This window comes from Salvelinus fontinalis, chromosome 13, assembly GCF_029448725.1.
Source record: "Salvelinus fontinalis isolate EN_2023a chromosome 13, ASM2944872v1, whole genome shotgun sequence".
Lineage (NCBI taxonomy): Eukaryota > Metazoa > Chordata > Actinopteri > Salmoniformes > Salmonidae > Salvelinus > Salvelinus fontinalis.
The window spans coordinates 20322663-20335322 of NC_074677.1; the positions used below are offsets into that span (position 1 = coordinate 20322663).

The window sequence follows — 12660 nt, forward strand, 5'->3', positions numbered from 1 at the left end:
TATTAAACCAACTTTACACAGGCTACTGTTTGGCCGTAACCCACGCCAAATAAGTGAAAGATAAACACAAGCCAACCATGACCTTCTCTTGTGAAGGCAAGACATAAGAGAGAGAACAAAGGCTAAACCTGTTCTTAACTTCCAATGCTCCATCCCCCTGCCCAACCCCCCTTCCACGCCACTCCGCCAAACGTCAGGATGCCCGGCATCAGAACATTCCAGGCATTCCCGTGATAGGCAGATAGCAGGTTGATTGGCATGTCGGACCCCGCGAACACTGGGTACTAGTAACGTCAAAAAAAAAAACACCTACTAGCCTAACACATAACACACAACTGTCTGTGCGTTCGCTACAATATATATATATAATATATATGTATAAATATATATATATATATATATATATATATAATATATATACGCATTTTACATGCCAACTTTGAGTTAGCAGCAATTGAGATACTGACATATTTGAGTACTACATATCATTAGTTGGAGAAAATGTAAAAAATTCCACATGGTTTAGAACGACATCTTTCTGATAGAAAGGTCCAGAGCCATCGAGAACTATTCAATTCTCGCGATATTGCATTGAGATTCCGCGTGAACTCACAAAACCACCTTGTAGTTGTAGCAGATCTTGCTATCTACCGCCCGGTGTGCACAGCTATCAGATTATTCAGTACAGTGCCGCGGATTATGAATTGAAGTACAATTCTGATTTAACAATATCTATTGACTTTTGTACGTCTTTCCAAAAATAATTCAAACACGTTTCTGTTATTTTAAGGACTTATTGACGTCAACATTTCATACAATAGTAGAATACAGGCAAGGTAACGTTAGCGTGGAAGATGTCAGTGGTGGGAATTGATGTGGGCTTTCAAAGCTGCTATGTTGCTGTAGCTCGAGCCGGAGGAATTGAGACCGTGGCTAACGAATACAGCGACCGAAGTACACCGTAAGTAAAATATTTTAAAACTCGTTTCTCTAGTCTAGACTAGCCATACACTTGAGACAAATACAATTGGTTAGTGAGAGTGGTCAGTTTCTGTTTTTGCGGCCTGGACAACTAGCTGCTAGGTAGCTAGTTAGTTAACAGTTGTGTGTACAGGGTACTGCACGTGAATTCAGCTGCATTACGTTAGCGAGCTAGCTAACGTAATGCAGCCCATCTAATCCATCTAATTTCACCATCCCGCTTTTATCAGATGGATTTATTTCACTGTGTATTGAACTAGTTAATGGTTGCTATTAACATAGCAGTTACTTATGAGTCCGCCTGCTATCATAGTTAGCCAGTTAGCTAGCTCACCGTTTACTGTACTGGCTCACTTGCTATGACGACATCCGTCAATCGCCGGTAGGAATATTCTAGCAATTTTGCAGTGCGTATAACTGTGTGGTAAAGTACACCATGCAATGAGATTTTTTTTTAACCTTTATTTATAAAAAATATACCATATTATTAGTTTATGGCACCACTGGCCACTTAATTTACAGTACTGTCAGATTTAAGTCAATATTAACATTAACTAGTTCAGGGATTTTTTATTTTTTTGTGGCATTTTTTTCAGCATTTAAGAAAGTTGACAGAAAATACATGCGATAACTGCCTAAAACAGTCATAAACCAGGTTCCATCAAACCTATGCAAGTAAAGTACATGTCGGATAAAACATGTAATGACCGGCCTGATGGAAACAGAAAATTGTAAGTTAAACTTCCGGACGTCGACAAAACAAAACACGCTAGACAACATGGTATCTTTTAGTGTCGATAAAATTAATTATGCGAGAAATGACGGTGGAATTGCTTTTATGCGCAAATATTAACATAGCCATCATATCGAAGTACACTTGGAGTCACGCGATGACGTTTGTGGTCCTACCACTACTACGCGGGGAAAACATGCAGTTTATTAGGCTAAATCAAAACTGGTTTTATCTGAATTTCACAGGGTGGTGAAAGTGCAATATTCGATTCCCACTTGGGACCAGTAAAAAAAAAGTATGAAAAACGTATGCACTCACTGCTGTAAATCGCTCTGGATAAGAGTGTCTGCTAAATGACTAAAATGTCTTGATGCGCTTTTCCAATAAATATCGAGGGTCTTATTCTGGTGACATGATAATCGGTGATTGGTTGCCGTTTGATAAATAAAAATAATAACGCTCTTTTGTCTATAATGATAATCTCATAATGTAGGCGATACATCCGCAGGTAGCTAGAGTGCACGCGCCAATACCAGAGTGCACACTGGATATATAATGCAACATATTTTGTGAGAGAACCATCAGAGTTGAAAATATAACTTGTATTTTTTATTTGGTACATGGGAGTTGAACCGCAAAGGGTATTTTTATGTGCACCACGTCAACACGCACAACCTTTATTTTTATTTTCAAGAAGTCCATTTGATGGAAACATCTCTGATGGAAAAATGCGCAAATTGTTGTTATGCGGATTTTAGAATATTCTAATGAAAATATGTCGCCAATTGGAACTAGAAAAACTCAGAAATGTCTGACTTGCCAAATGGTTGTAGTTATACACGTGCCGCGTTATATTAATTAGCAAATCGCACATTTCTGAATTTCCTAGATCCGACTAGATTGTGAACGCAGCATAAAACCAGGGGTAAGGTACGTTGCCATTGGGGGGAAAAAACAAAAGAAACAGCTGAACGTCATGACGTCACACCTTGTCGACTTCTAGAGTCTTCTTCATGCAGCATAGATAGAATGAAAGAATTGATTGCATAACACCGGTGAAACTTGCATTCCTATAGATATTAAATAATTGGATGTTTAAACTTGCATCCAGTCAATCAGAAATAAAAGTCGAAGCAATTCAGGCACTTTTGAAAGTCGGGACAATCCTTGTCCAGCAAATAACATACTTTTTCTAGTTACATTATTTTTTTCAAGCAGTTGGCATTTAGATATATATTTGAGAAATTCTATATATTGAAAGATACACATTTAAATGTCTTACAAAAATCTATACATCCTTGAAAATTGTAACAACACAAAAATAGAAACACTGGGTTTTTACATTCAAAGACAAGAGTATCAATTGATTTCATTACCTTATTCTTACAGAGCATAGTATTATGGCAAAGTAATAATTTAAATCTACCGTAAAATATATTGAATAGGATGTTTTTAATTTTTTATTCATTTGATGGATTTAATATTTAGCAAGAATCATAATTGAATTCATCACATACTTTTCGTTAGTGGAGGATCTTGGACTATCTAAAACAAAAAGAACATCACAAGCTTGCAGATGGATGTCGCTACCCAATATTTTACCAAAGTCCAACATTGGAAAAACAAATGCTCAAGATTTGGTCCCAGTTTGAAATTTATATTTACAAGTACTTGTTGGATGTGTAATATCTGAGTTACTTTAGTGTTTCCATTACTTTGTTAGCACGTACAGTGCATGCGTAAAGTATTCCGACCCCTTGACTTTTTTCAGAGCATTTTACGTTACAGCCTTACAAAATTATTTAAATCGTTTTTTCCCCCTCATCAATCTACACACACTACCCCATAATGAGAAAGCAAAAACGGGTTTAAAAGGGAAATATCACATTTACGTAAGTATTCAGATTCTTTACTCTGTACTTTGTTGAAGCACCTTTGGCAGCGATTACAGCCTTGAGTCTTCTTCGGTATGATGCTACAAGCTTGGCACACCTGTATTTGGGGAGTTTCTCCCATTCTTCTCTGCAGATCCTCTCAAACTCTGTCAAGTTGGATAGGGAGCGTCGCTGCACACCTATTTTCAGGTTTATCTAGAGATGTTCGATTGGGTTCAAGTTTTTTAACGTGCAAAATAAATGTATGCAGCAGGGATCTTGATCCAGGAGGGGATTGATTGTCTGCTGTAATGCTAGAAAACCAAATGCATAGTTTGGAGCCCTGAGCTGAAGATAATCTATTTGGCACATCTTCGATAGAAATCTTGTCATAACTTATAAGCAGTGGCATAGCACGCACCTTTTTTTGTTGACCGTGTTGAAAGTCATACTGTCTGTATTTCATAATACCCCGATATACGGTAAACCGCCCAAGCATAATGTAGGCTAAACAATTTCATGTGATGACTTGCTAAGTTATAGATTACTTTACTTATCTCATCTCAGTCTCTGAATTTTACATAGGCTAATTCACACTAAGATGTGGAATGCCATAGAATCTAAAGCACCATGCACACAAGGAAGGATCTTATCAATTATCTTGTTCACCTTTTTCAGAGCATGTGTGTCCTTTGGACCACGGAATCGTTCAATAGGAGCGGCAGCGAAAGGCCAGGTAAGCCTTGCTTTAAGACGTATCGCTAATATAAGTCATTTGTGAAAATAAAGTAGCATGTTATTTGACCATGGCATTTGTTCTTTTTTCTTTTTGAAAGGTTGTAACAAATTGTAAGAACACTGTTCAAGGGTTCAAGCGATTCCATGGCAGGGCGTTCTTAGACCCCTACGTCCAGTCAGCAAAATCTAGCTTGGTTTACGACCTGGCCCAGATGTCTTCTGGGATGACCGGCATCAAGGTAAATGATCAGAAGTGAAGATCCGGCTGAACGGGGAGCTGGTTTGAGATATTCATTTTTACTCCCTTACTCAATTTTTTACTAGGTGATGTACATGGAGGAGGAGAAAGTCTTCAGCATTGAACAAGTCACTGCCATGCTGCTGAACAAACTGAAGGAGACTGCTGAGACGGCAATGAAGAAACCTGTGGCTGACTGTGTCATCTCTGTAAGCAGTTTTACATCTACTTAGACAGGCGTGAAGATGGAGTATTCTTTTTTTGGTTAACAAACTCTCATGACTACAGCGATGCCTATGCCCTATAGAAAATATGCAGTTACACGTGTGTGCGCGCACACAGTTTAGGCAGTCAAGGACTGTGTTTTTGTCAACTCATAATTTCTCCTAATGTCCTCCAGGTCCCCAGCTTCTACACTGATGCAGAGAGGAGGTCTGTCATAGATGCAGCTCAGATTGCAGGGCTCAACTGCCTACGACTCATGAATGAGACCACTGCAGGTAATTCCATTACCATGCCAACACTGAACAATGTTATCCCATGTAAATCTTGGTCTGAACCAATTTCTCTGTCTATTCCAGTTACACTGGCATATGGGATCTATAAACAGGATCTCCCTGCCCCTGAGGAAAAGCCAAGAAATGTGGTATTTGTAGATTTGGGCCACTCTGGTTATCAGGTCTCTGTCTGTGCATTCAACAAAGGAAAGCTCAAGGTACGTTTTTGATATGTTCAAAGACAACGTAACACAAAACAAATTAAGATAGAACAAGGCATTAAGTAAATGTTTTTGTTCTCTTTCAGATGCTGGCTTCTGCGTTTGATGCAGAATTGGGTGGCAAAGACTTTGACGAGGTGTTGGTGAACCATTTCTGTGAGGAGTTTGGCAAGAAGTACAAGCTGGATGTGAAGACCAAGCCCAGAGCCCTGGTTCGTCTCTACCAGGAGTGTGAGAAGCTCAAGAAGCTGATGAGCGCCAACTCCTCTGATTTGCCACTCAACATTGAGTGCTTCATGAATGACATCGATGTGACTGGGAAACTCAACAGGTTAGTGGAGCATAAAACAAGTCCTCTCATTTATTTCGGTACGTCTACATTACACATTTGGCCATCCGCAGTGGGAAAGCCATGTGTCAGGAAGTGTTTTCATTCGGTGCACGTGTATCATCATGATGCAAGCAGCTGCATGTGTGTACGGTATCTATTAATATCCCATGACCACTGTTGTTCCAGAGGCCACTTTGAGGAGATGTGTGCAGGGCTTCTGGCCAAAGTGGAAGCTCCCCTGCACAGCGTCATGGAACAAGCCAGTGAGTAGCTGGAATATCCCTGAGCCACGTGCACAAGCGCAGCCTGTTCATGTTCTTGCTAAGACCTGGATTGTCTGTTTAAATCTGACTACTAATATGTTTCATGCATGGTCCAGAGCTGAAGAAGGAAGACATCTATGCTGTGGAAATCGTGGGCGGTGCCTCCAGGATCCCTGCCGTCAAAGAAAGAGTCAGCAAATTCTTTGGAAAAGAGCTGAGCACGACATTAAATGCAGACGAGGCTGTCGCAAGAGGATGTGCACTGCAGGTATCATGTCATGACTCACTGTCCCCAATGGTTTCTTAAGCAAATGGCTAAAAATGGCACGCCCATGTCTCTCACTCATGGAACTGGTCGGTATTGCTGTAGTTGTTTGACCTGATGTTTACTTTATAGCACAAACAATTAGCAGGTAATAACTTTTCCTGTTGACATAACATTAAGTACTGTATACAGTTGTTAAACACTTAGCAAACATATTATAATGCAGGTGGTTTATCTCCTTAGTGTGCAATCCTGTCCCCTGCCTTCAAAGTCAGAGAGTTTTCCATCACGGATGTCGTCCACTATCCCATATCCTTGAAGTGGAACTCTGCTGCAGAGGAGGGGTTAAGGTAATGATATCTTCTTCACATTTGACATTGGCTTATTTAACACTGATTGCACTGAACTCTGATTGGCAGTGACTCACGTTATCTTCTGGTCTACTCTCCTCCGTCAGTGATTGCGAGGTATTCCCAAGGAACCATGCAGCACCCTTCTCCAAAGTGTTGACATTCTACCGGAGAGAGCCCTTCTCCTTGGAGGCGTACTACAACAACCCCAAAGAGCTGCCGTACCCGGACCCCACAATAGGTACCAGAACAAACCGTCCTGAAACTTTAAATGCCTCTAATAAGCTAATAAGCTTGCACCTGTTCAATTAATTTTGTACTTTTAATGGTTGTCTCTGAGGCCAGGTTACTGGGTGTCTTCTAATACTCCACTTGTGAACTCGTCAGGTCAGTTCATTGTCCAGAAAGTGGTTCCCCAGGCAAATGGTGAGAGTTCAAAGGTCAAGGTGAAGGTCAGGGTGAATGTCCATGGCGTCTTCAGCGTGTCCAGTGCCTCTCTAGTAGAGCTCCTGAAACCTAATGAGGGAGAGGAGCCAATGGAGACAGACCCAGCCGGGAAGGAAGAGGAGGTTTGTGTGCACTGTTTTCGCACAGCGCTTACACAGGCTATGGTCTCTACCAGGCTTTCACCTCTACCAGGGTTTCACCTCATTTTTCAGTTTAAAAGCCTGTGGAAGTTCCTGTCAGAAAGAGGCCAAAAGAAGGTGGAGGGTATCCAAGTTGTTTGCCCCTCCCAACAATTAGAATAGGCACTTTCAAACAGGCAGCGATTGGAAACCGAAAGCCAATCATTTTCTTTGTTGCCCATGTGGGGTCGTGTCATTTCTTTTATTTTTATTTTTTTATCCCCTTTTCTCCACAATTTTAGTGGTATCCAATCGCTAGTAATAACTATCTTGTCTCATCGCTACAACTCCCGTACGGGCTCGGGAGAGACGAAGGTCGAAAGCCATGCGTCCTCCGAAGCACAACCCAACCAAGCCGCACTGCTTCTTTAACACAGCGCGCCTCCAACCCGGAAGCCAGCCGCACCAATGTGTCGGAGGAAACACCGTGCACCTGGCCCCCTTGGTTAGCGCGCACTGCGCCCAGCCCGCCACAGGAGTCGCTGGAGCGCGATGCGACAAGGAAATCCCTACCGGCCAAACCCACCCTAACCCGGACGACGCTAGCCCAATTGTGCGTCGCCCCATGGACCTCCCGGTCGCGGCCGGCTGCGACAGAGCCTGGGGGCGAACCCAGAGACTCTGGTGGCGCAGTTAGCACTGCGATGCAGTGCCCTAGACCACTGCGACACCCGGGAGGCCTGGGGTCGCGTCATTTCAACCAAATTATAAATATCCATGGGGGAAAATGTAGTATGCTTGCACCATTAATTAGCTTATCTGGATAATTAGCACTTTTCATGAGGAATGGAGGGGGTGGTTGTTTTTCAATAATCATCTACTCACAGCCAATCAGTCAGCAGCCGCTGGCAATCAGCGCTCCACTCATACCCACTTTTCCGATATGAACTTCACCAGGCTCTGGAGAACAACCTGAGGGAGGCCTGGAAGCCAAGGCTACATTGGCAATAATGCCTATACACTACCCACACCCAATTTATTGGACAATTAATCAACCCAGACATATTCAGTAAAATTGCAACTAATTCATCTGTCATGTCTCAACAAGTTAAACCTGCTTCAGAAAATATATTATTGTATTTTTCTTTGCCTGCTTGTTTTTCTTGTGTTATCTGGCCATCTCTGCATTGTGGTGTTAACGCCACATGAATGGAGAGCTAATAAAATGTTTATTGTCTCATCAGAGTAAGATGCAGACCGAACAAGATGACCAAAAAGCCAAAGGTGATGGACAGAAAGACGATGCTGACAAGAAGTCAGAGACTGAGGAAATGGAGGTGACTGACTAACTACATATTTTCAACATTCTGAGGGGATGTGTTTTGTGTGTACGTATTCATGATAAAGGTATGGGACCAATGCACATTTACCTAAAACGTGGTATATATATATATGTTTTTTTTTTTTTTTTTTTTAAATCTCAGACATCGGAGGATGGAAAACAGGAGAAGAATCACGCTCCATCGGCAAAGAAACCCAAAGTGAAAACGAAGACTGTTGAACTCCCAATCGAAAACAGCCTGCACTGGCAACTAACCAATGACCTGGTCAATCTGTTCATGGAGAATGAGGTAATGTTGTAGGACACCATAACTAGTATCAACACTAATTCATTTTTTCCAGTATTATCTGATTGGCTTAGCATCACTGAGACAGGATATTTTTCAGACTTTTGTCCTCATTAGTTGAAAACCTGTCCTGTATTGATATAAACCATGTATTATTGTCTGTTATTGTTTTACAAGCATAATTTTAACATGCAACACTGTACCACTATTGTACAGTATAAAGAATTTTTCAACCTTTTTGTCTGTAAAATTAGGTTTAATGGGTTGCTTAAGCATGTTCATCTGTGTCTGAGAGTTGTGGTAGGAAGTGTTACATTAAATGTTACAATTTTTAGCAGGTGCTCTTGTCCAGAGTGAGTGCATACAAATGTATATTTGTGTCCACCTCAGGGTAAGATGATGATGCAGGACAAGCTGGAGAAGGAGAGAAACGATGCCAAGAACAATGTAGAGGAGTACGTCTATGAGATGAGGGACAAACTGCACGGAGTGTTGGAGAAGTTTGTCAGTGAATCTGTGAGTATATTCCCTTAAGCTGGCTGAGTAGAAAAGCACTAGCTAACAGCAAGGCTAAGCCACATTTTATTTGTATTATTCCCAGTGTAATATATAACCTTTACATGTATTAAAAACAAATGATGTGGAGTTACTACAAGTTTGTTTTTACTAAATGCAGGACCGAGACACCTTTGCATTAAGACTTGAGGACACAGAGAACTGGTTGTATGATGATGGCGAGGACCAACAGAAACAAGTGTACATCGACAAACTGGCTGAATTAAAGGTAACATTGTCAGTCAATTCCTGTCTCTGATTCTAGGATGTATTTTGTTATGTGACTGAAACAAATGTCCCTTCTACAGAAATTTGGGCAGCCCATCCAGGAAAGATACATCGAGGCTGAGGAGAGACCAAAAGCATTCGATGAACTTGGAAGGCATATTCAACAGTACATGAAGATTGTAGAAGCTTACAAAACAAAGGTAACTTCTAAGATATTGTTATTGCATAGTTGTGCACATGTAGTTTCATCAACCTTGAGTCACTGGACATGTAATGATATATCTCAATGCCTCCCAGCATTGAAATGTTCCTTATGTCTGTCTTGACACCCAGGAGGAGCAGTATGAGCATTTGGACGAGTTGGAGATGTTGAAGGTGGATAAGCAGGTGAACGACGCCATGATTTGGATGAACAGCAAAATGAATGCGCAGAGCAAACAGAATCTTACCCAGGAGCCTGCCGTCAAAGTCCAGGAGATTCAGGCAAAAACAAAGGTTAGTGCAGACAATAGGTTTGTATAGTCTGTCAAGGACTCAGTTCTGCCTGGTCAGGTCACATGGTCAGGGACTCCTGGTCCTAATATGGCATATGGTCATCCAAAGTTCAGAATGTCCCAAAGCTCACTTTTTAAAGTTCATATTCTGTCAACTCGTACTCAAATAATGTTGTGGACTCACCGTATACTCCTATTTGTGGCCAAAGCATAAATTGGAGAAGAAAAAAAACACTTCAAAAACCCCACCTCAAATAGACAATTTCAAAAAGGTTGACTATTTCCTCATTGAGGAGGATGATGTCATCTTGAGGAAGATGAGCTGGCCATCAGTGGTCTACTCGTGAATATTTTTGGTCGGCATCCTTCTGTTGTTGGGGTATGCCCACACCATTCCAACACAAAGCTGCTTTTTAATATACTTAATGCTGTAATATTGACATTTTTGGGGGCGAACCTGACCAAGTTGACACACACATGTTAGTTGTAGATCTGTCATTCTTTTTGAAAGCAAGTCTAAGAAGTTGTAGATCTCTTCTATGTGTGCTATTTCTATGCTTTTTGTTCCCACATTTTCATATTTGCATCTTTCGGTTTTATACACCAGCTTCAAACAGCTGAAAATACAATAGTTGGAGATATTGAAAATATTTTTCGCAGCGGTTTAGATGGTACAATGATTGTCTGCACTAGACATTGTGTGTTTTGTCACAATTACCATGTTTTGGAAGGAAGACCATTTCACTAATATTGTAATTAATTATAGGTAATATTTCATGAAGTTAATTTAACATCCTCTTTCCATCTGTTTAGGAGCTTTACTCAGCGTGCAACCCTATCGTCTCAAAACCCAAACCCAAAGTGGAGATCCCCAAGGATGAGAAGGAAGAGCAGAATGGACCTATTAATGGACAGGAGGACACAGATGCCCAGCCAGGCAGCCCAGAGAAGGGTGCAGCAGAGAGCACGGTGGCTCCTGAATCTGCAGAGGGCAACAAGCTGCCTGAGATGGACATTGACTAACTGCTACAGCTGCCCCAGCCTTCTCTCCCCACCCGCCTCACACCTCTCTGAGATCTTATTAATTATAGCCTCTCTTTTGATGACACAGTCAAACTATTCCTATAAATACTGTCAATCAGCCTTCTTGGAATGTTCCACTATTTTTTGCTGAATACAATGAATGCATATTGCTCAAGCCGTTTGACATCAAATATTGTGAGTGCCGCAGGATGGAAACTTGCTTTCTGTGTATTGCTTCAATGGCCATTTAGTAAGGAATGTTCTCAGCATCTCTTTAGCCTATTTCCACTGAGATTGAAATATTAAGAGGTCGTAAGCAGCAAAAAAACGAGTACAGAAGTTTAGTGAAATGTTAACTTATGTTTGAATGGGGAAGGGGGTTCAAGCTTGAAATGTATGATTATTCCCTGTTGGATAAATGTAGAGAACACCCTGATGGGGGAGAGATTGGATGGAATAAAGGTTAGTGTATTCAGAGATATGATAGAGGCATCAATTATCTGTCTACTATATGTTTAATTAGATTTGAGTTACTGTCATGCAATATTTCAATATAAGGCTGTCACATTTAAAGGCAATGGTCTGTGGGTTGTTCTCTCTGGTATAGCCTTGTTTTGTTTTTCTACTCTGTAATGAATGGTGTGAATGAATGGTGAATACCAATTTGGTGCTGTTACCACTCACCAAAAGCAAAATAAATACATTTTGGTGTATGAGAATTATGTTCAAGTGCTTGAAAGATTATTTGAAAATGCAATGAGGAACATGTTGATTCGGGTGAGAGAATACTCCAAGGTACCTGGAGTGGAACACATTGAATTCCGCGAAAAGAAAAGGATTATACAAAGTTCTGATTTGCTGTTCGTATACTGTCAAATTCACAAAGGTGGAATAAACAAAATGCAATGTTTAGATGTTCTGCTTTAAATCTCAAATTGGCAAATCCCTTCTATGGCCAGTGGTGGTTTTGAGGAACAAATAGGCCACTTAATTGGCATTATTTTTGGATCACCCCCTCAGCTCAGTACATAAAACCAACAGGTGTGTGCAGAGGGTGAGCCCTCATCCCCACTAGCTGGGTTTCTTTTTTTCTCTGTCCCAACCACCATGACCTACAGACAGCTTCACCACAGTGCTATTCTGGATACACTGGTTAACCCTTAAAGCGCCAACATATTTTTTGCTGATTGCAAAAAGACTTTCAAAATGAATTGGTTTAAAGTCCCCAAAATTAGCATATATTTTAAAATGTTCACATTTAGTGAAATTTTATGTTTTTGTATATTTTTCATGTTTTTAACAGATATTTTGATAAATTTCCCCCTAGCCACTTATGAACATTTGTCTGTCACACAAATGCAACACTTTGAATGAATAACAGGCTGAGAAATTGGCTATTGAGCTAATGTACCCGGTATGACCTAAGATGGCCAACGATATGGGCGCCAGTTACAGACTTTTAGCTCTAACTTTGGAATGATATGGGCTATCAACTCAGTTCCAATTGCATCTGAAAGATGAGACTCGACTCGGCATAGAGACATTGACTGGAAGCTAAATATATATTTACATCTTTGAGTTATTTTTTAGTTATAGTGCCTGCCCCCCATTTCTCTTTCTACATCTGTGTGAAATTTGGTGCTTTTATCACACAGTTAACTATTGAGTCCACATT

At 40.8% G+C, this 12660-nt stretch overlaps 1 protein-coding gene across 2 annotated transcripts; it reads left to right on the forward strand.

Annotated features, from left to right (window-relative positions):
* The first annotated feature begins 613 nt into the window (after positions 1-613).
* On the forward strand, positions 614-11707 carry LOC129868225 (heat shock 70 kDa protein 4-like). Of its 2 annotated transcripts, none has more exons than XM_055942012.1 (19): positions 614-961; positions 4267-4324; positions 4425-4565; positions 4651-4773; positions 4965-5064; positions 5146-5279; positions 5369-5613; positions 5800-5876; positions 5993-6144; positions 6385-6491; positions 6599-6732; positions 6879-7060; positions 8302-8394; positions 8542-8688; positions 9076-9201; positions 9362-9469; positions 9549-9668; positions 9802-9963; positions 10776-11707. In XM_055942012.1, exons 1-19 carry the CDS (start codon positions 855-857, stop codon positions 10983-10985), a joined length of 2526 nt encoding a protein of 841 aa, XP_055797987.1. In that variant the 5' UTR covers positions 614-854; the 3' UTR covers positions 10986-11707. The 2 variants fall into 2 exon arrangements, with proteins under 2 accessions (XP_055797987.1, XP_055797988.1); XM_055942013.1 differs by lacking the exon at positions 614-961 and adding an exon at positions 1458-1712.
* The last annotated feature ends 953 nt before the right edge of the window (positions 11708-12660 follow it).